This window comes from Leucoraja erinacea, chromosome 1, assembly GCF_028641065.1.
Source record: "Leucoraja erinacea ecotype New England chromosome 1, Leri_hhj_1, whole genome shotgun sequence".
NCBI lineage: Eukaryota > Metazoa > Chordata > Chondrichthyes > Rajiformes > Rajidae > Leucoraja > Leucoraja erinaceus.
Genome location: NC_073377.1, coordinates 116,667,641 through 116,687,951, shown reverse-complemented (window position 1 = coordinate 116,687,951; position 20,311 = coordinate 116,667,641). Strand labels below are relative to the sequence as shown.

At 42.6% G+C, this 20,311-nt stretch overlaps 1 protein-coding gene across 1 annotated transcript in view; it reads left to right on the top strand.

The window, feature by feature from the left end:
• Nucleotides 1–16,656, top strand: part of papss1 (3'-phosphoadenosine 5'-phosphosulfate synthase 1) — a 92,362-nt gene extending 75,706 nt beyond the window's left edge. The window contains exons 11-12 of the mRNA XM_055641874.1: nt 12,574–12,803; nt 15,508–16,656. Coding sequence (XP_055497849.1) covers nt 12,574–12,803; nt 15,508–15,646 — 369 coding nt within the window. The 3' untranslated portion in view covers nt 15,647–16,656. The remainder of the gene's footprint in view (nt 1–12,573; nt 12,804–15,507) is intronic.
• The last annotated feature ends 3,655 nt before the right edge of the window (nt 16,657–20,311 follow it).

Here is a 20,311-nt window from a genome sequence, read left to right as displayed (position 1 = left end):
GTGTAGGAAGGAACTGCAGATGCTGGTTTACATCGAAGATAGACACAAAATGATGGAGTAACTCAGCGGGACAGTCAGCATCTCTAGATAGAAGGAATGGGTAATGTTTCCGGTCGGGACCCTTCTTTAGACTTTGAGTCAGGGGAGACACAGAGATATGGATGGGTAAGGTGTGAAAACAAGATATCAAAGGGGACGCAGGTCAAGGAAAATGTGGAATAGTTTGGTAGTTAGGGGAAGATGACAAGGCGTATAAATATTTAATTTAATCAAGAAAGAGCTGATGTTTGTAGTCGTCATGAGTCAAGAGTGTTATTGTTATATCTCCCATATGGAACAATGATATTCTTACTTGCAGCAGCCCAGAGAATATGTATAGATAATACACTGTAAACAATATAATAAATGAGAAAAAAAAGTTCGGTGTGTATATATACATATACAAAACGTATACGTACATGAATATACATATGCACACCCATACACACACACACAGACACACACACACATATATATATATATATATGTATGTATGTATACAGTGGCTTGCAAAAGTTTTCATACCCCTTGAACTTTTCAACGTTTTGTCACGTTACAACCACAAACGTAAATGTATTTTATTGGGATTTTATGTGATAGACCAACACAAAGTGGTGCATAATTGTGAATTGGAAGGAAAATGATACATGGTTTTCAAATGTTTTTACAAATAAAAAATTGAAAAGTGTGGAGTGCAAAAGTATTCAGCCCCCCTGACTCAATACGTTGTAGAACCACTTTTCGCTGCAATTACAGCTGCAAGTCTTTTGGGGTATGTCTCTACCAGCTTTGCACATCTAGAGACTGACATTTTTGCCCATTCTTCTTTGCAAAATAGCTCAAGCTCAGTCATATTGGATGGAGAGCGTCTGTGAACAGCAATTTTCAAGTCTTGCCAGAGATTCTGAATTGGATTTAGGTCTGGACTTTGACTGGGCCATTCTAACACATGAATATGCTTTGATCTAAACCATTCCATTGTAGCTCTGGCTGTATGTTTAGGGTCGTTGTCCTGCTGGAAGGTGAACCTCCGCCCCAGTCTCAAGTCTTTTGCAGACTATAACAGGTTTTCTTCCAAGATTGCCCTGTATTTGGCTCCATCCATCTTCCCATCAACTCTGACCAGCTTCCCTGTCCCTGCTGAAGAAAAGCATCCCCACAGCATGATGCTGCCACCACCATGTTTCACAGTGGGGATGGTGTGTTCAGGGTGATGTGCAGTGTTAGTTTTCCGCCACACATAGCGTTTTGCATTTAGGCCAAAAAGTTCAATTTTGGTCTCATCTGACCAGAGCACCTTCCTCCACATGTTTGCTGTGTCCCCCACATGGCTTGTGGCAAACTGCAAACGGGACTTCTTACGGCTTTTTTTCAACAATGGCTTTCTTCTTGCCACTCTTCTATAAAGGCCCGATTTGTGGAGTGCACGACTAATAGTTGTCCTGTGGACAGATTCTCTCACCTGAGCTGTGGATCTCTGCAGCTCCTCCAGAATTACCATGGGCCTCTTGGCTGTTTCTCTGATCAATGCTCTCCTTGCCCGGCCTGTCAGTTTAGGTGGACGGCCATGTTTTGGTAGGTTTGCAGTTGTGCCATACTCTTTCCATTTTTGGATGATGGATTGAACAGAGCTCCGTGAGATGTTCAAAGCTTGGGATTTTTTTTATAACCTAACCCTGCTTTAAACTTCTCCACAACTTTAGCCCTGACCTGTCGTGTGTCCTTGGGCTTCATGATTCTGTTTGTTCACTAATGTTCTCTAACAAACCTCTGAGGCCTTCACAGAACAGCTGTATTTATACTGAGATTAGATTACACACAAGTGGACTCTATTTACTAATTAGGTGACTTCTGAAGGCAATTGGTTGCACTGGATTTTATTTAGGGGTATCAGAGTAAAGGGGGCTGAATACTTTTGCACACCACACTTTTCAGTTTTTTATTTGTAAAAAAATTTGAAAACCATGTATCATTTTCCTTCCACTTCACAATTATGCGCCACTTTGTGTTGGTCTATCACATAAAATCCCAACAAAATACATTTACGTTTGTGGTTGTAACGTGACAAAATGTGTAAAAGTTCAAGGGGTATGAATACTTTTGCAAGCCACTGTATATATACACACACACACACACACATTATAAAACAAACAATAATAGTGTAAAAAGGCAAAACCAATGCCCCCAAGTCCATGTAATTCAGAGCTTATTGGAGGTTGTAGTGTTTAATAACCCGATGGTTGTAGGGAAGAAGCTGTTCCTGAACCTAGACGTTACAGTTTTCAGGCTCCTGTACCTTCATCCCGATGACAGGGGTGAATTGAGTGTGTGGTCAGGGTGATGTGGGGCTCTATTGATGATGGCTGCCTTTTTGAGGCAGCGACTCCTGTAAATCCCTTCGATGGTGGCATAGGTAGTCACAGGCAGGAAAATTGGCCTGGTGTATGAACACCACTGGGACTTGGGAACGTGGGTAGATGTGTAGTCAAGGACTGGGAATGGGGCTAAACATCCAGCCAGGATTGAAACCCATGGACAGAAATTTGGCCAGGAGTAAGTGTGTCTGACTGAGAGGACATGCGAGACAGTGTGTAAGTGCATAGGTCATAGGAGCAGAATTGGGCCATTCAGACTATCGAGTCTACTCTGCTATTCCATCGTTGCTGATCTATCTTTTCTTCTCAACATATTTCTGCCTTCTCCCCATAACCTTTGATGTATGTGTATGTATTTTCCACATCACACTTAGGCATGTGACATTAATATCCATGCAACAGAGATTGGTCTCCAGTCGCCTTGGACTTGCCATTGGATCTGTGTGATACCTTGAGCAAATGGCTCTGCATGTTAACAGAAAACATGCACAATAAACTTTCCTCCTCACAGCATCAAGGTCAGAACCTGAAATAAAAAGAAAGTCAGCCTGAAAAAAGTGCTGCCCATTTACTCCATAGTCTGACATGTTGAGTTTGTCAGCACTTTGGTTTTTGTTCAAGATTCCAGTAACTGTAGTCTGTTGCGTCTCCTCAGAACTTCAGGGCTCTCGTGGATATTTACGGGAGTGACAGAACTGCATGCTGTTCTGTCATAGCGTGGGAACCCAGATCCTTTGACAACTACATTATCATCCTAAACGAGACATGACGCACAAGAGATGGTTAATTTAAGGAACTGATGGTGCAAACAGGAAGAGGAACACTGACTTTGCGAAGTGAGCTTTGCCATTAAGAATGAGTTAGTTCAACATCTCGCAGAACTATTGAGCACCTTATGCCCTTTTATCAATTCTACCTCAAAACCATCACACTGCGGACCCAATACTTAGGTATAGGCCCCAACACTTCCATTGTAGCTAAGGAGAACTATACCTCCGACCTTGGAAAAAAATCCTAGAGGAAGATGTTTCCTGAAGAAGCAACTCTCTGGCAAACCATAACTAGCAAGGAAGGTGAATGGGGACTTTTCTAGAGCCCTCCTCTGGACTAAATGCTTGAGGTACAGCATTTCTTGAACAAATATCCTGTTTTGCGAGAGGGACAAGCACAAGCCCTTGTAGCAACTCTCCTGCTCCAAGCACTGGCACCTTTTCAATTGTATCATTGTCCAAGTGAGTGACTACACCCCTGCTCTCTGAACCACAGTGCACATTCTGTCTCCTGGCTTTTTTTTTCCAACCTTTTGATTCCATCACCAAATTAGGACTAGACTTTCTATCTTGGGTTTGCTTCATGATGGCATACAAAACACAATTACAGTTGAGCTGATCTTGGTGAAAACTTGCATCAAATAAGTCTGGACGCAAATTACTGGAGTAATACAGTGGGTCAGGCATTTTGTACTTTCAATTAGATTTGTTGTAATTTCTCCAATCAATACTGGTTTAGTGAACCCAATCTCCTCCTGTTCAGTATGCCTTCTATTCCAGATATCGGTCACATAAACCTTCATGGCAAAAATAAACAAAAAGTGTTGGAGTAACTCTCCAGGTCAGGCAGCATCTCTGGAGAACATGGTTCTGACGTTTTGGGTCGGAGCCTTGAATGTTTTCCAGAGATGCTGCCTGACCCGCTGAGCTACTCCAACACTTTGTACCCTTTTGTGTGAACCGGCATCTGCATTTTCTTGTTTCTACATCAAGTAAGGTTTCTTCATCGCCTCACTAAATTCTCTAAATCTTTCTCATCGCAATGCTAGACTGCAACTGCAACAATCTTTCACAGGAGTGAAGCCAATCATCAGATGTAGTAGGAAGCTGCTCAACCTCCAACATCTACACTCTAGGACAAAGGTGACTGGAGCTTCATTAGTCAAGGTGCAGTCTGCAGGCTATGCATATGTTTGCAGGCACATTTAAAGGCTGCAGCCCAACTCATTGCCGAGCCATTTACTGAAATATGAGAGGTTGGATCATATACTCAAACCGGCAAGCCGAAGATCCTCAACAACCCTGCCCTTGTGGTACAGCAGAGTGACATACAAGAAAATATGGGCTGCATTTTATATGGAAACCAAGTCCCAGGAAAGGCAGACATTGATGATGAAGTTCACCATTGCCTTCAGTGATAGATTGAAGAATAGGATGAAAAACAAAACTGGGTAGCAGTGATCCCTGCTCTACTCGACTACCAGGTACCTTTAAGCACCAAAGATACTGCTGATGCTGGCTGTGCAGAATACTTCTAATTCACTTGAATGGTAAGCAAACTAACATCATTGTAATCTCGCCAGTATTTCCAGCGTTGAGACCATGTTATACCATGTCAGCTCTGTTGGGCGGTGATGGTAAATATGGAGATCTGAAAGGAGCAAAGGTAGGCTTCACAAGAGTAAAGATAATAGGAGGTCCTTAAATACAGAAGAGATGCTGGGAGGGTGGCAAACGTGCCTCTTTTCAAGAAGGGCTGCAAGGAAAATGCTTGGAACTATAGTCCAATGAGCTTAACATCTGTAGTTGGAAAGTTACTAGAGAATTTTCTGAAGGATAGGTTATACAGGCATTTGGATGGGCATGAGCTGATTCAGGATAGTCAGCATGGTTTTGTACGTGGGATTTTATGTCTCACAAATCTGATTGATTTTTTTTGAAGGTGTGTCCAAAGAGGTTGATGAGGGCAGAGCTGTAGATGTTGTGTACATGGACTTCAGTAAGGCGGTCGACAAAGTTCTGCATGGTAGGCTGCTCTGGAAGGTTAGATTGCATGGAATCCAAGGAGAGATAGTTGAATGGATAGCAAAATGGCTCCATGGAAGGAAGCAGAGCGTGATGGTGGAAGGTTGCTTCTCGGACTAGAGGCCTGTGACTACTGGTGTGCCTCGGGGTTTGGTGCTGGGCCCGTTACTGTTTGTCATCTACATCAATGATTTGGATGAGAACATGACAAGATTAGCAAGTTTGTTGATGATACAAAAGTGAGTATTTTTGCAGATAGTGAAGATGGTTGTGAAAGATTGCACCAGGATCTGGTTCGATTGGCCAGGTGGGCTGAGGAATAATTCATGGATTTAATACAGAGAAGTGTGAGGTGTTGCATTTTGGGATGTCTAACAAGGGCAGGACCTGCACAGTAAATTGTAGGCCTCTGGGAAGTGTTGTAGAGCAGAGGGATCTAGGAGTGCAGGTGCATGGTTCCTTGAAGGTCGAGTCGCAGGTAGATAAGGTGGTCAAAATGGCTTTTGACACATTAGCCTTCATCAGTCAGGGTATTGAGAACAGAAGTTGGGAGGTCATGTTGCAGTTGTATAAGACGTTGGTGAGACCGCATCTAGAATATTGTGTTCAGTTTAGGACACCATGTCAGAGGAAAGATATTGTCAAGCTTGAAAGGGTTCAGAAAAGATTTACGAGGATGTTGCCAGGACTAGAGGGTGTGAGCTACAGGGAGAGATTGAGTAGGCTGGGTCTTTATTCCATGGAGCACAGGAGGATGAGGGGGTGATCTTATAGAGGTGTACAAAATCATGAGCGGGATAGCTCGGGTAGATACAGGGAATCTGTTGCCCAGAGTAGGGGTATCGAGGACCAGAGGGCATAGGTTCAAGGTGAAGGGGAAAATATTTGAGGGATCTTTTTCACACAAAGGGTGGTGGGTGTATGGAACAAGCTGCCAAATGAAGTGGTTGAGGCTGGGACTATCCCAATGTTTAAGAAACAGTTAGACAGGTATATGGATAGGACAGGTTTAGAGGGATATGAACCAAGTTGGGCTGAAGGGCCTGTTTCCACTGTATGACTATGAGGTAGGCCACATTAGGAAAATAAATTTGAAAGGCAAAGATGGGGCATGAAACACCACTGGTGGAAAAGATTAAGAAAAATTCCAAAAGCGTTTTATAAGTACACTTGGGACGAGCACCTAGTGGGGAACAAAGGTATAGCCTGGGCATGGAGCCGGAGGCTCTAGTTGGGTGCTTAATTAGAGTGTGGAAACAGGAGAGTGTGGAAATAGGTCATTTAGCCCATCTTCCCCACACCAACCAACATGCCCCATCAACACTTTGTCCCACCCGCCTGCATTTGACCCATATCATTTGGGTTCCTATTAAATCTTTCTACCCTCACCTTAAACCCATGTTCCCTGCTACTTGATTCCCATACTCTGGGTAAATGTCTCTGTTCTTATACCCTGTCTATTCCCCTCATGATCTTATGCACCTCTATAAGATCACCCCCCATACTCCTGCACTCCAAGGAATAAAGTCCTTGCCTGCCCAACCTCTCCCTATAGCTCAGGCCCTTGAGTCCTGGCAACATACTCGTAAATCTTCTCTAGAAAGTGTTACCAAAACTGAACACAATACTCCAATTGTGGCCTCACCAATGGATTTTACAACTATAACATAACTTCTCAACTTCTGCACTCAATACTCTGACTGATGAAGGCCAATCAGTATTATCGTTATTTGACCAGGAAGAAGGACATTGCAATTGGAGAATTTAGTGAAGAAGAAAGTGAAATTCTAGGTTCAGTTTAATTTAGAGATACAGTGTGGAAACATGCCCTTCAGCCCACCGAGTCAACGCCGACCAAAGATCACCCGTACATTAATTGTATCCTACACATGATGGATAATTTACAGAAGCCAATTAATCTACAAACTCGCACATCTTTAGGATGTGGAAGGAAACCGGAGCACCCAGAGAAAACCCACGCGGTCACAGTGCGAACATACAAACTCTGTGCAGACAGCACCTGTAGTCAGGATCGAACCCGGGTCTCTGGAGCTGTAAGGCAACAAATCTATAGCTGCACTACTTTGCCGCCCCAGAAGTTACCTTTAAAAATAAGTCGTTACATGTCTTAGTGAGCTTAAAGGTGAATAAATGCCAGGGTCTGATGAGATGTGTTCTAGGTCACTACGGATTAGGGAGGGTATTGGTGATCCTTTGGTAAGTTTTTAAATCTTTGCTGGCCACAGGGAGAGGTGCCAAATAATAGGAGAACAGCAAATGTGATTCATATTTTTAAGAAGTCTGTCCATGGGTGCCTCTAGGGTGCTATTCCCTATATGGAGGATGCCTGTGCGTGATTTTGTTTAACGTGGGGAGACTGGTGCACAGACAGCTCCCCACAGACAGCTATCCAGACGGCATCGCTCTCAGGATCTCAGGTCCACACAAGCTTCTCCACCACGACAAGGTGACAGTCCATGGAGAAGAAGTGCAGCAAGGATAAGCCAAGTACTTTCAAGCTTGTGAATATAACATGGGAAAGTTGTTGGAAAGGGAACCGAGGTAGAGGAATCATCTGCACTTGGATAGGTAATGCTTAATCAAAAGTATTTGGCACGTTTTTGTTCAGGATAAACTCTATTGTGACAATTGTATTTTTCCAAGACATATCAAAGTGTAAAGATGAGTGCAATCCAGTTCATGATGTCTACATGATGTCAAAATATTGACATGAGAGATTGATCCAGAGAGTTAGAGCCCGTAGGATGCACGTCGTTGGCAAATTGAATCCAAAAGATTGGCTTGTTAATAGGTGAAGGTTTTTTTTTTGTGATTCGAGGCATAGGGATCAGTGCTTGGACCCTTATGTGTGTTAAATGTGAATGTAAGAGATATCATTAGGAAGTTTGCAGATTACATGATTACATGCTGGGTTTAAAAAAAAAAAATTCTCAGATCCCCATCTAAACCGCCTAGCCCTTACCTCAACCTTGTGCCCCCTGATTGCAGATGAATTATCCACTAATCTCCATTCTTGGAAAAGTATTGTTGCTACGTGCAATCTATCAAAACTGTGAAGTCCTGTTTGCACACAGCGAGATCAACATCACATGGTGCACACAACTAATGAAAGCTCATCAATATATGGTGCTTCTTGCTAAGTTGCAGGTGCTGGAAGATGAAATCAGTTGTTGGCAGGAATTTGAATGAGCTGTTAATTGGACATGGCCTATGCAAAATGATTAGCTGGCTCTCCAATACTGCTATGACCCCATTTCACTGTCAATGCTTCGTTATGAGGTGCAACCAGGCTATCGCTGGACCTAAAAGTTTCTCTTTGCTTGCACTTTGTGAAACATGTTTGCTTTAGTCCAGCTATCCTAGCGTTGTGAGAATCATCATCGCTTACGATTACATTTATGGGTTATATTTTAAGTTTGCCATTCCGTGCAACAAGATCTAGAAAGGATTATGTTTTGATTTCTATGAGCACTCTCTCTCGCTCTCTCTCAAACGGATGTTCACCCTGTACATCAATGCAACTGCTCTAGCATATTTTGCGATATGCCTTTCTTATCTGCTTTTTGTAAATTTAAGCGATCATTATTGATTTATTTGACCAATTACAGGTGCACAACCTTTTATCCGAAAGCCTTGGGACCAGACACTTTCTGTAATTCTGAATTTTTCGGCCTTCAGAATGGAAGATTTTTATCGTAGATTTTAACGCTGGCTCAGTGGTAGAGTGCTCGGCTCATATCCACAAGGTCGCGAGTTTGCACCTCGATCCCGGCAGTTACTCGGTCGCGAGTTTGAGTCTTCAATGTCGTTTTTTCTTGCAGAATAAATGTTTGGATGAAATGCAGTGTGTTGAATGAATTCCTGAATTTGTAAATGTGACCGCAGCATTGAATCACCTCTCGCACTCATGTCACCCTAGCGGGGCTACATGCCCTTAGGCGGCCTAGCTCGGGGATTCTTGAATCCCCGAGCTAGGTCCCGAGTTTGCGCCTCGATCCTGGCAGTTACTCGGTCGCGAGTTTGAGTCTTCAATGTAGTTTTTTCTTGCAGAATAAATGTTTGTATGAAATGCAGTGTAGGAGAGGTGTACTGACTGTGTGGGCAGAACTTTGGAAGTGATTGCCCACCAGTCTAAAAAGCCGCTGTGTCTCCCTGTCCCTGGGATAGCAGGGGGCGATCAAACAGCACAACACCCCCCTCCAACTCCAGAGGAATGCGCTCCCCGATGGGCCGCTACGGCGACAAGTGGCAGTTTGCCCACAGCCCGAGCTGCGCCACCCCAAGAACAAGACGTACCTTGCACACCATCAGCTTCTGCCCCTACGGGGAGAGTGTTCCTCTGGAGTTGGAGCGGGGCTGGGCTGGAGTTGCTGATCTGGGATCTCCGTGCTTGCAGTGGACCTGGGGGTCGGTGTCCCGATGAGGGGGCACAGCTTGGGCTGTGGGCGAACTGCCACTTGTTGCCGTAGCGGCCCATCGGGGAGCGGCTTCTGGTGGTCCTGAAGTCTCCGGCCAGTTTGCAGTTTTCCTCTGGAGTTGGAACGGGCTGGGCTGCTGCTGGCTGTGGGTCTCTGGGTTCTCCGTGCTTGCAGTGGGCCTGGAGGTCGGTGTCCCGTTGGTCCTGACGTCTCCGGTGACTGGCACGGACCTGCTGGCATCGCCGACGCAAAGACAGGGCAAAGCCCCCGCGCCGGTGCAATGGGCGGGGAGCTGGAGAGGGGAGGCAAGGGGTCACACACATGGCCGGGAAGCAGAGGGGTGTAGGTGGGGTGAAACTGAAGGGAGCGACAATCTGCTGCTGCCTGCCCGCTGAGTTAAAAAGTTCCCACGCAAGACTCACGATACTCTGTGTATCGTGAGTTTACCATGGGAACTTTTTAACTCAGCGGGCAGGCAGCAGCAGATTGTTAATTGTTAACCCTCCCGCGCAATATACCCTCACCTTCTCTTTTATGAATGGGGATTTAGTTCCCCTTTCTTCGAGGACCGACCGGAGGTTCCGCCGTCACCTCTGCGGGCCGCCCTCGGTGAACGTCTTCAAGGACCTTTCTTCAAGGACCGAAAAAATGTCCGCTATTCGGAGCTTTTCGTTATTTGGATCTTCGGATAAAAGATTGTGCACCTGTATTGACCAATCATTATTGGTGTACACTGTGCTTGATGGAAGTTGAGATGGTGGAGTTAATCTGCACTCTATGCTTCCGGAAAGACCCCGAGTGGCATGTTGCACACATAGAAACATAGAAAATAGGTGCAAGAGGAGGTTATTCATTGTGATCATGGCTGATCATCCACAATCAGTAACCGTGCCTGCCTTCTCCTCTTATCCCTTGATTCCACTAGCCTCGAGCTCTATCTAACTCTCTTTTAAATACATCTAGTGAATTGGTCTCCACTGCCTTCTGTGGCAGAAGATTCCACAAATTCACACTTCTGGGTAAAAAAGTTTTTTCTCATCTCAGTTTTAAATGGCCTCCCCTTTATTCGTAGACTGTGGTCGCTGGTTCTGGACTCCCTGCACATTGGGAGGCCATCTAGCTTGTCCAGTCCTTTTATAATTTTATACGTTTCTATAAAATACCCTTTCATCCTTCTAAATTCCAGTGTATACAAACCCAGTCTTTTCCAATCTTTCCTCATATGACAATCCCGCCATCCCAGGGATTAACTTCGTGAACCTACGCTGTACTGCCTGAATAGCAAGTATGTCCACACGAGAAAAGATTAACATTTCATAACTGGGTGACATGGTGCCACAGCTGGTAGAGCATCTGATTCCCAGCATCAGGGACCCGGGTTCAATCCTGACTGTATTTGTGGAGTTATCACCTTCTCCCTCTGACTGTGTGAGTTTCCTCTGGGTGCTCTGGTTTCCTCTATCACATCTCAGGTTGGTCCTCGTATATAGATAAGAGGTGGAATCTGAAGAAAGCTGATGAAATTGTGGGGAGAATATAACACAATGTCATTAATATAGGACTAGTGTAATGGCAGCTAATGGTCACCTGGTGGGCTGAAAGGCTGAATCTCTTTCTGACTCTCTAACCCAAGTCTTAATTAAAAGCCTTAAAGCCAAGATGGCACCCAAGCCAGGTGACTCTTTGTGCACTGGTCACAGAAGTGGATCTGCGATCACGCATCACAATTGCTCTTTTAAATCTTTACCCCAACAGCAGCATTTCTTACTTTAGCTATGTTCTTAATCTCACTTCACATTATTCTCTTCATCATGTATGGGACGGCTAGATTGTAATCATGTATTGTCTTTCTGCTGACTTGTTAGCACGCAACAAAAGCTTTTCACTGTACCTCAGTACACGTAACAATAAATTAAACAACAAATTTCACTGATTCAAATATTGTGAAATACAAGAGTGTCATTCACCCCTTCGACCAGCACCACCATTCAATGTGATCATGGCTGATCTTCCAAATTCAGTACCCCGATCCGGCTTTTTCCCCATATCCTTTGATTACATTAGCCCGAAGAGCTAAATCTCTCTCTTGAAAACATCCAGTGAATTGGCCTCCACTGCCTTCTGTGGCAGAAAATTCCACAGATTCACAACTCTCTGGGTGAAAAAGTTTTTTCCTCATCTCTGTCCTAAATGTCCTACTATTAAACTGTGACCCCTGGTTCTGGACTCCCCCAACAGAGGGAATATTTTTCCTGCATCTACCCTAACCAATCCTCTAAGAATTGTATATGTTTCTATAAGATCCCCTCGCATCCTTCTAAATTCCAGTGAATACAAGCCCAGTCGACCCATTCTTTCATTATACGTTCATCCCGCCATCCCGGGAATTAACCTGGTGAACCTATGTTGCTCTCCCTCAATAGCAATAATGTCCTTCCTCAAATTAGGAGATGAAAATTGCACACAATATTCTAGATGCGGTCTCACCAGTGTAGTAGGAACTCCTTGCACCTAAACTCAAATCCTCTCACAATGAAGGCCAACATGCATTAGCTTTCTTTACTGCCTGCTATACCTGCATGCTTACTTTCAGTGACTGATGTACAATCACACCCAGGTCTTGTTGCACCTCCCTTTCTATTAATCTGACACCATTCAGATAATAATCTGCCTTCCTGTTCTTGCCATCAAAGTGGATAACCTCACATTTATCCACATTATACTGCATCTGCCATGCTTCTGCCCACTCACCCAACCTAGTCACCCTGCAGCCTCATAGCATCCTCCTCGCAGCTCATACTGCCACCCAGCTTTGTGTCATCCGCAAACTTAGAGATGTTACATTTAATTCCCATTCACTTTGAACAAAATGAAAATGACTCGTTTGTATCATCTAGTTCATGCATTTTATTTTGTTTAATTTAGGTCCAATGGCACTGCAGGGCTCGCATGATTGCAGGTGCCAATTTCTACATTGTGGGCCGAGACCCTGCAGGCATGCCTCATCCTGAGACCAAGAAGGACTTGTATGAGCCAACACATGGGGCAAAAGTACTGACCATGGCACCAGGCCTGCTGTCTCTGGAAATTGTTCCTTTCCGTGTGGCTGCATACAACAAGCAGAAGAAATGTATGGACTACTATGACCCTGAAAAGTAAGTATAAATCAGGTTTTGAAGTAGTCAAAGCTGTAAATGAATCTTGTAAGCGAGGATCGACACAAAATGCTGGAGTAACTCCGCGGGTCAGGCAACATCTCTGGAGAAAGGGAATAGGTGACGTTTCGGGTTCCGACCCAAAATGTCACCTCTTCCTTTTCTTCAGAAATTTCTTCTGACCCGCTGAGTTACTGCAGCATTTTGTGTCTCATCTTTGGTATAAACCAGCATCTGCAGTTCCTTCCTCCACAAGAGTACTGAGCAATTTGAAGTTGTTCCTCCTGAATTCTTTGTGGTATAGGAGATCAAATTGATAAAAGAATAATGAATTTAACTGGGGAAAGTGCTCCCTTTTCAAAATAAATCTTGTTAATTTCCCAGACCAGCTGAAGGCGCCTAATGCAAAGTATACTGGAAATAATATGCTGCATATTTTTTTAAGTAGCTTATTACAAAGTTAGGGGTGATTTGCAGCTGGAACAATTCGTAGAAACTCGGAATCGTAGGGATTGTCTCTAACACTGCAATCTATTCAATAGCTGAACATGATAATGGGATTCTAGAATCTAATAGTTCTCCCACATCACTCTAAAAATTGGTGCACATCGTATATCCACATTGTGATATATATCAACCGTTTGCTTGCTATTGCAAGCAAAGACATGATAATGGAAACATACCATTAGGCAGATAAATCTTTCAGTGTGAAAGTGGTTAGACTTTTATAAAAAGGGATATCAAGGAATGTGGATCAAAGGCAGGTAGGCAAAATTGACATGACGTTTTGATATGATCTAATTGAAAAGCAGGTTGGCTCAGTGGTGGGAAAAGATCTAGAAACAATCAGAATTTGCCGTCAATCAGACAGGATGGATTGATGAGAGTAAGGCTGCAATAGCTTCAGGCAAATCATGTGTAACTCGCTTGATAGAGTTTTATGATTAAGTAAGAGCACTGATGGGAAAATCGCAGTCGATATATTTGTAGACTTGCCAAAACTGTTTCATAAAGTTCCACATAATAATTTGTCAAAAATGAAGCCCATATCTTAGGTATGTTACAATGGATACCTGAATCGTGGCTGAGCATCTGCCCCAGAGCCTAAAGCTATGGGAACAGGACCAAGGTTGGAGGGGGCGGGTTTAAAACCCGATTTTTACTAGGCTGTACTAATCGCACATGTTCAGCCTAGTAAATCATTAACGGAGAATCGCTGCAAGACCCGGTCCCAAAAGCTATTATTAGTTTTATAGGCCTCGAATAGTAGATATAATAAATTTAAAAGCTCTCGTTCAGTTCGCAAGCTCCTCTGCAGCCCCAGGGTTTTATATACGCAAACACCCTCTGTATGTAAAAAGTTTTTACCCTAAATGGGGCCTGTTTTCAAGAGGGACTATTGTGATCTATAGCAGTATGATTTTGGGCTTTTTACCAAAAGTATTTTTCTCGGCATGGGCTGCGGTGAAGTAGCTGTCAACACTAAACCTGCGCGTTTTCACGGAACCCATGCTCTTAAAGGGCTTTACACAGCAATTGAACACTAAATTCCTTAATTTTTAAATTACTGCCTTTATGGCTGTTATATTGTAATTATTTGTGAATAATCTTTGGACTGCTTAGGTCCATTTAAAAATGTTAATCCTTTCCTTAAGAAATGTGCTTTTGATTATCCAAGATCACAGCTTTTTTGTATGCCCATTTCAAATCCAAGGGAACAAGATGCTAGCGTAGTATGAAAATGGTCCCCCTTTTCACGTACCGAGATATTTTAACTGAATTTGGTGTCACATCTCTCATTTTTGTGCATGTAAGTGAATGGGATAAACGCAGACTTTCCCACCCGTTAAAAACAAATGGAAAACATTGCTACATATCTAAAAGCCCCATGGATTAAAAATTTTAGGCAAAAAGAAAAGATAGAAAGTCAGAGCCATACAAAGCTATGGGAATTAAGGTTCGTTTGTCCATGTTTGACCAAGCTGCCCAACTGAATTTCATCCCAGTTGCATAAGTGGCCCATGCCCTACTTTTTTCCCATGAAATTCAGCGAGCAAACGCTTTTTAAATGTCAAATATTTTGGATCTTAAATCAAAAAATCACGTCCTCTGCAGCTGTTCCGTATACTTCCCACCCTCTTTGTGTGAAAAAAGTTGCCCCTCGGGTAATTTTTCAAGAGGGACTTTGTGATGATCTGCAGATTTTTAATTGTACCAAAAATTTAGGTCGCTGTGCTTCATGGTCACCCCGACTAGCACAGAAAATTTCAGCTCAAAAATCGGCCGTTTTCCATGTTTTTAACGGGTGGGAAAGTGCGTGTTTCCCCATTCACTTACACGTACCAAACTGAGAGACTGCAATGTCCAGGTTCAGAAACAGCTTCCTCCCCACAGCCATCAGGCTATTGAACTAAACTCAAACAAAACTCTGAACATTAATAGCCCATTATCTGTTTATTTGCACTTTATCTGTTTTATTTATTCATATGTGTGTATATATTTATACAATGGTATATGGACACACTGATCTGTTCAGTATTCATGCCTTCTATATTCTGTTGTGCTGAAGCAAAGCAAGAATTTCATTGTCCAATCTGGGACACATGGCAATAAACTCTCTTGAATCTTGAAACAAATAAATATGCCAGGAAAAATAAGAGTTATTTTTCTTCTCTCATTAATCTTTGCATTTTCTGCTTTAAAGCCATGAAGAATTTGACTTTATTTCTGGAACCCGCATGCGCAAATTAGCACAGGAAGGAGTGAACCCACCAGAAGGCTTCATGGCACCAAAAGCCTGGGCAGTCCTCACCGAATACTACAAGTCCTTGGAAAAGATGTAGATGGGAACAGGAAAAATGCGGCACAACAGTTCCTTAATTGATAGCAGGGGACCACACACACACACACACACAGGGCAAGAGTTCCAGCAATTTATTGTTTGTTAGGAACCAGTGTTCTTCCTTCAGCTACATCACTGTCTGCACAAGTCTTATGAGCTTTATTATATGTCAGGAGCCTATTGAATTGTTCTTTCCACTGTTTTTGGTTTCCTTTGCATTGCTATGTTTTCTGTTTTTATTTAATTTAGCTAGTGGTTGGCATTTCCAGTTCAAACCAGCATTAATAAATAATCATCCATTTCAGAAGGGCATTCGATGGGTTGAACCTTCAACTGGCACTAATGTATTCATTAAGATTATTTAGCTTTTGTTTTAACTGTTTTTAATATCTCCGTAAGGTTGCTAGGTGTACATTATAGGTAGGTTTGGCTGTCTTTTAACTACCAACCCCTTCCCCTCTCCAACAGATACAGCACATTAATTAAAGATGATTTAACCTTTAGTTTTCTTGTACTTGAGTTTGATTTGAAAGCGGTAACTAAAACCAAAAATGCCTTTACGTTCACAATAGCAAAGTGGCCGATGTAACGCCACACTACTACTATTAGAGTCATGAGCACTTTGACGGTCGTAGATACTGCGGAGACTATTGTGATCTGCAGATGATGATGGATTTACAACTTAGAATTGTACAGAGATTTGAAATTTTACACGAGGCTTTCACTTTGGGATTTCCACTAAAACTCAATAAATGCCCAAAATCAATGAATGTCTGATTTATTAACAGCAGGTATGAGGTACGTGGGGTGGACCGGAGAAAACCCACAGGATTTCCAAACCTAGCTATAAGTCATGGTGAAGTAAGCTTGGTAAAAATAAAATGGTACGTGTTGCATAACTGGTCATGTTATTTGAGATCCTACTATTCACAATTGTCATGTATGCAGCTATTGCCATAATTCAGGTTCACTTGATACATGCCTCTGTAATAAAGATCGTCTTTCATTGAATTTGAGTCTTGTTGAATTATTTAGACATGTCATTCCTCAATTTTTATTCCAAAATTCATCCTCAAATTTTCCAGGTTAAGCAAAAACACTTGTCTTTTTTTCTGATACTTCAGGTTCAGCCAAGGATGAACCTAAGTGTTGAACTTAGAATGTAGAACAGTACAGCACAAGAATAGATCCGTCAGCCCACAATGGCTGTGCTGAGCACGATGCCAAGCTAAACAAATCACCCTTGCCTGCACATCATCTATATCCCTCCATTCCCCGCTTATCCACATTTGCCCATCCAAAAGTATCTTAAATGCCACTATCATGTCTGCCTCCACACTATCTCTGGCATGGCAAAACATGCAAAATATAATATAAGAGAGAGGTCCTGGCCTCCCTTCTACCTCATTGGAGACCTTCGAAATATCAATAATCAGATCTTATTGGACTTTATTTTGCACTAAATATTTTGCCCTTTATCCTATATCTGTACACTATGGACAGATTGATTGTAATCATGTATAGTCTTTTTGCAGATTAAATAGCATGCACAGTAATAAACTAAGCTAAACTGCACACTCACATTTGGTTGTCATGATCTCTGCAGTCCTTCAGTATCTCACGTGATGGTCACTGAGATCATTCTGTTGAATCATGAGGTCATCGCATCCCACCCTATTTTTCAACTCTTTCCTGATATGTAAGTCTAGAGGGGTCCTCCATCAATAACTATTAGGCTGTGGGCCGAGGAGCCTTTTTGTGCAATTTTGTGACCCAACTCACGGAACTACATGAAATTTTCACATATTGTGTAAAAATATATAAATCATCCCTGAAACTCGTCAAGAACAAAACTTGCACATTGTAAATTAGAGAAACACCGGAAATTTTGGGGGTATTTTTAGTTCAATCAAAGCACGTTTAACATTGAGTCGGACGCCAGTTGGACAATCACACACTTTGTTTCAGGCCAGCTAGGCAGGGAGCACACATCATGGCTGAGAGGACTTCACTGATGCCTGTTTTACTGGAGATTCCGATGAAGGTTCTTTGTTGTTCTGTGGAATACATGTTGTGGAAACTTGTAGCAGGGTAATTGAATTTAGTGAGAAAAGCATTAAGAAGTCTGACGAATGTGCAGCTAAATGGATAGAAGTGGAAGAAAGTCTTGAAAGCAAAGTCGCTGCTAAGGTGCTGCAACACAAAGGACAGCCAAGTCGTGAAACCAGTGAAACACTGTGAATCAACTGGAATTGAAAGGTAAGATCTAAAGTCTGAATTTATGAAAATTAATCTGTATCGACTTTAATTAATTTAATTGCTCCCTTTTATATTGTGAAAAAAAGAGATTTGGAGGCTGTACATTCACTCACTCATTTCATTCATTCATCATGAAGTTGAGGGCCTAAACTATGTGTATCCATAACAAAGTAAATTAAACATTTTCACTAATGCCAGCTTGTTGTTTTCTAATTAGTCTTTACCATCTAATCTCGGAGATGCCTGCGATCACTTACTAAGTAAAAGTGCTCCGACCGCGGGGCCTAGGTACTTAACATAGTAAAGCCACAGTCTCCGTTAAGAAGCGGCCGATTCGCGAATGAGCCGCGGAGTGTGTTTGGATCATCCCGCGGGGGGGGAGGCTGTACATAATGCCGTCCGTAGTGGCTGTTTCCAGGCCCCGACCACGGGAGAAAAACGGCGGAATATTGACTGCACTTTTTAGGCTTCCATTGGAGTGAGAAATGGTCAGAAAGGTTGATGTTTATGTAGAAATGAATTGATGTATGTGAACTTGAACTAATTTATCCAAGGTAGTAACTTAGTGTTATTCTCATCAACATTGAGAAGAGGTTGAAATGTTATGAATTGAAGTCCATGCAGACTTAATGACTATGAGATGGGTTTTTTCTGTAGCCTCTGCCCGACCCTCCACTTGAACTTGAACTAACTTATCAATGGTAGTGAATTACAGTGTAAGTCTCATTGACATTAAGAAGAGGTTGACATTTTATGAATTGGTCCATGCAGACCTAAGTACTATGAGATGTTTCTTTCTCTAGCTATTCTGCAACCTCTGCCCCTCCACTTAAACTTGAACTAACTTATCTATGGCAGTAAATTACAGTGTAAGTCTCATTGACATTAAGAAGAGATTGACATTTTATGAATTGAAGTCCATGCAGACCTAAGTACTATGAGATTATTTTTTTCTGCAGTTTATGCCCCTCCACTCTTCAGAGCCATAATGAACACTAATTTGATAATTTGCAGACCTGCCATCCCACCTACCTGGACATGCGTACATGTTTAATTTCCTCATTAAAATGTTGATATTGTCCTACATAATATAAAACATGAAAAGATGTAAAATACTCCCTGACACATTTTATCTTATATTATTAGGAGGCAGCAGTGTATCAGGCAGAGTGCTAGCGTCACGTCTGCAACATAACAATAATAAATCGAGCTATAGCAAGGTCTAGAAGGAAGAAAGGTAATGAAAGGACTCAAACAACAATTCTTTGTATTTATGGTCATATAATGTTACTTTGCTGCACTACATCGAATCGCAAGTACAACCATCTCCACAAGTTGACATTCTGCCAGGGACCATCTGGATTGTAGACGGCATGGCTATGGTGCAAGAACTGTCCCTCAGAAGTATTCCATCAACATTTGGCAAGCTAGCTGATCACCTTCTGAAACAACTGGTTGAGTTGGCCCTCGGTGTCCGAAGTAATGTTATCCACTTTGTAGTTGATACTCACAGGAAAGATAGCATCAAGAATGCTGAGAGAGGGAGACGCTCCGTTGCTGGAAGCTTAATCACCAAAATATACAGCGGAGACCAGCAAGTACCTCATCAATGGAAATTTTTTTTGCATGTGGTGACAACAAATCAGAGCTTATTAGGTTCCTTTTTCGGACTTGGCAGAACAAACCATCTGCATGCCTGAAGAATGTGACAGTTTTTGTTGCCCATGATGGGGAGTGTGACGAGTTGACAGATGGCAATGGGCAAATGAATGCTCGCTTGGTACCAGAGCTGGAGTGCAACCATGAAGAAGCAGACACTCGTTTTTTCCTTCATTGTCAGTATGCTGCTAGTCATCAGTCATCAACTTCAACAGATACAGCTAGATACCCAATCCTAATCAGGAGTCCTGACACAGATGTGTTTGTGATTGGAGTCGCTGTGTCACAACATATTGGAGCAGGCTTATTATTGCACACTGAAAAAGGCAACAGTAGAAGGAGTATGAGTCTATCAAAGATGAGCTCTTTTCTGGGACCAGCTGTCACCAAAGCTTTGAAATCTTTGCACTGTTTTACAGGCTGCGATTCAGTTAGCTCATTTCATGGAAAATCCAAATCCACGTTGCTTGCAAGTGACCCAGCTACCCAGGCCACCATTCATGAAATGGGAAGCTCATTCACAGTCGGTGATGAATTGGTGAAAGGTGTAGAGAAATTTGTTTGCAAGTTATATAGGCAGGGCTGTGAGAAAGTAGATGAAGCTCGATACAACCTGTTCCTTATGTTAACAAAATCAGAGGCTCGTCTTCCACCCACCGCAAACTCGCTCAGAAAGCATGCCCTGAGAGCAAATTACCAGGCTGTTATACATTCAAAATGTCTGGAACAGTTTCCACAAATTCCCAGT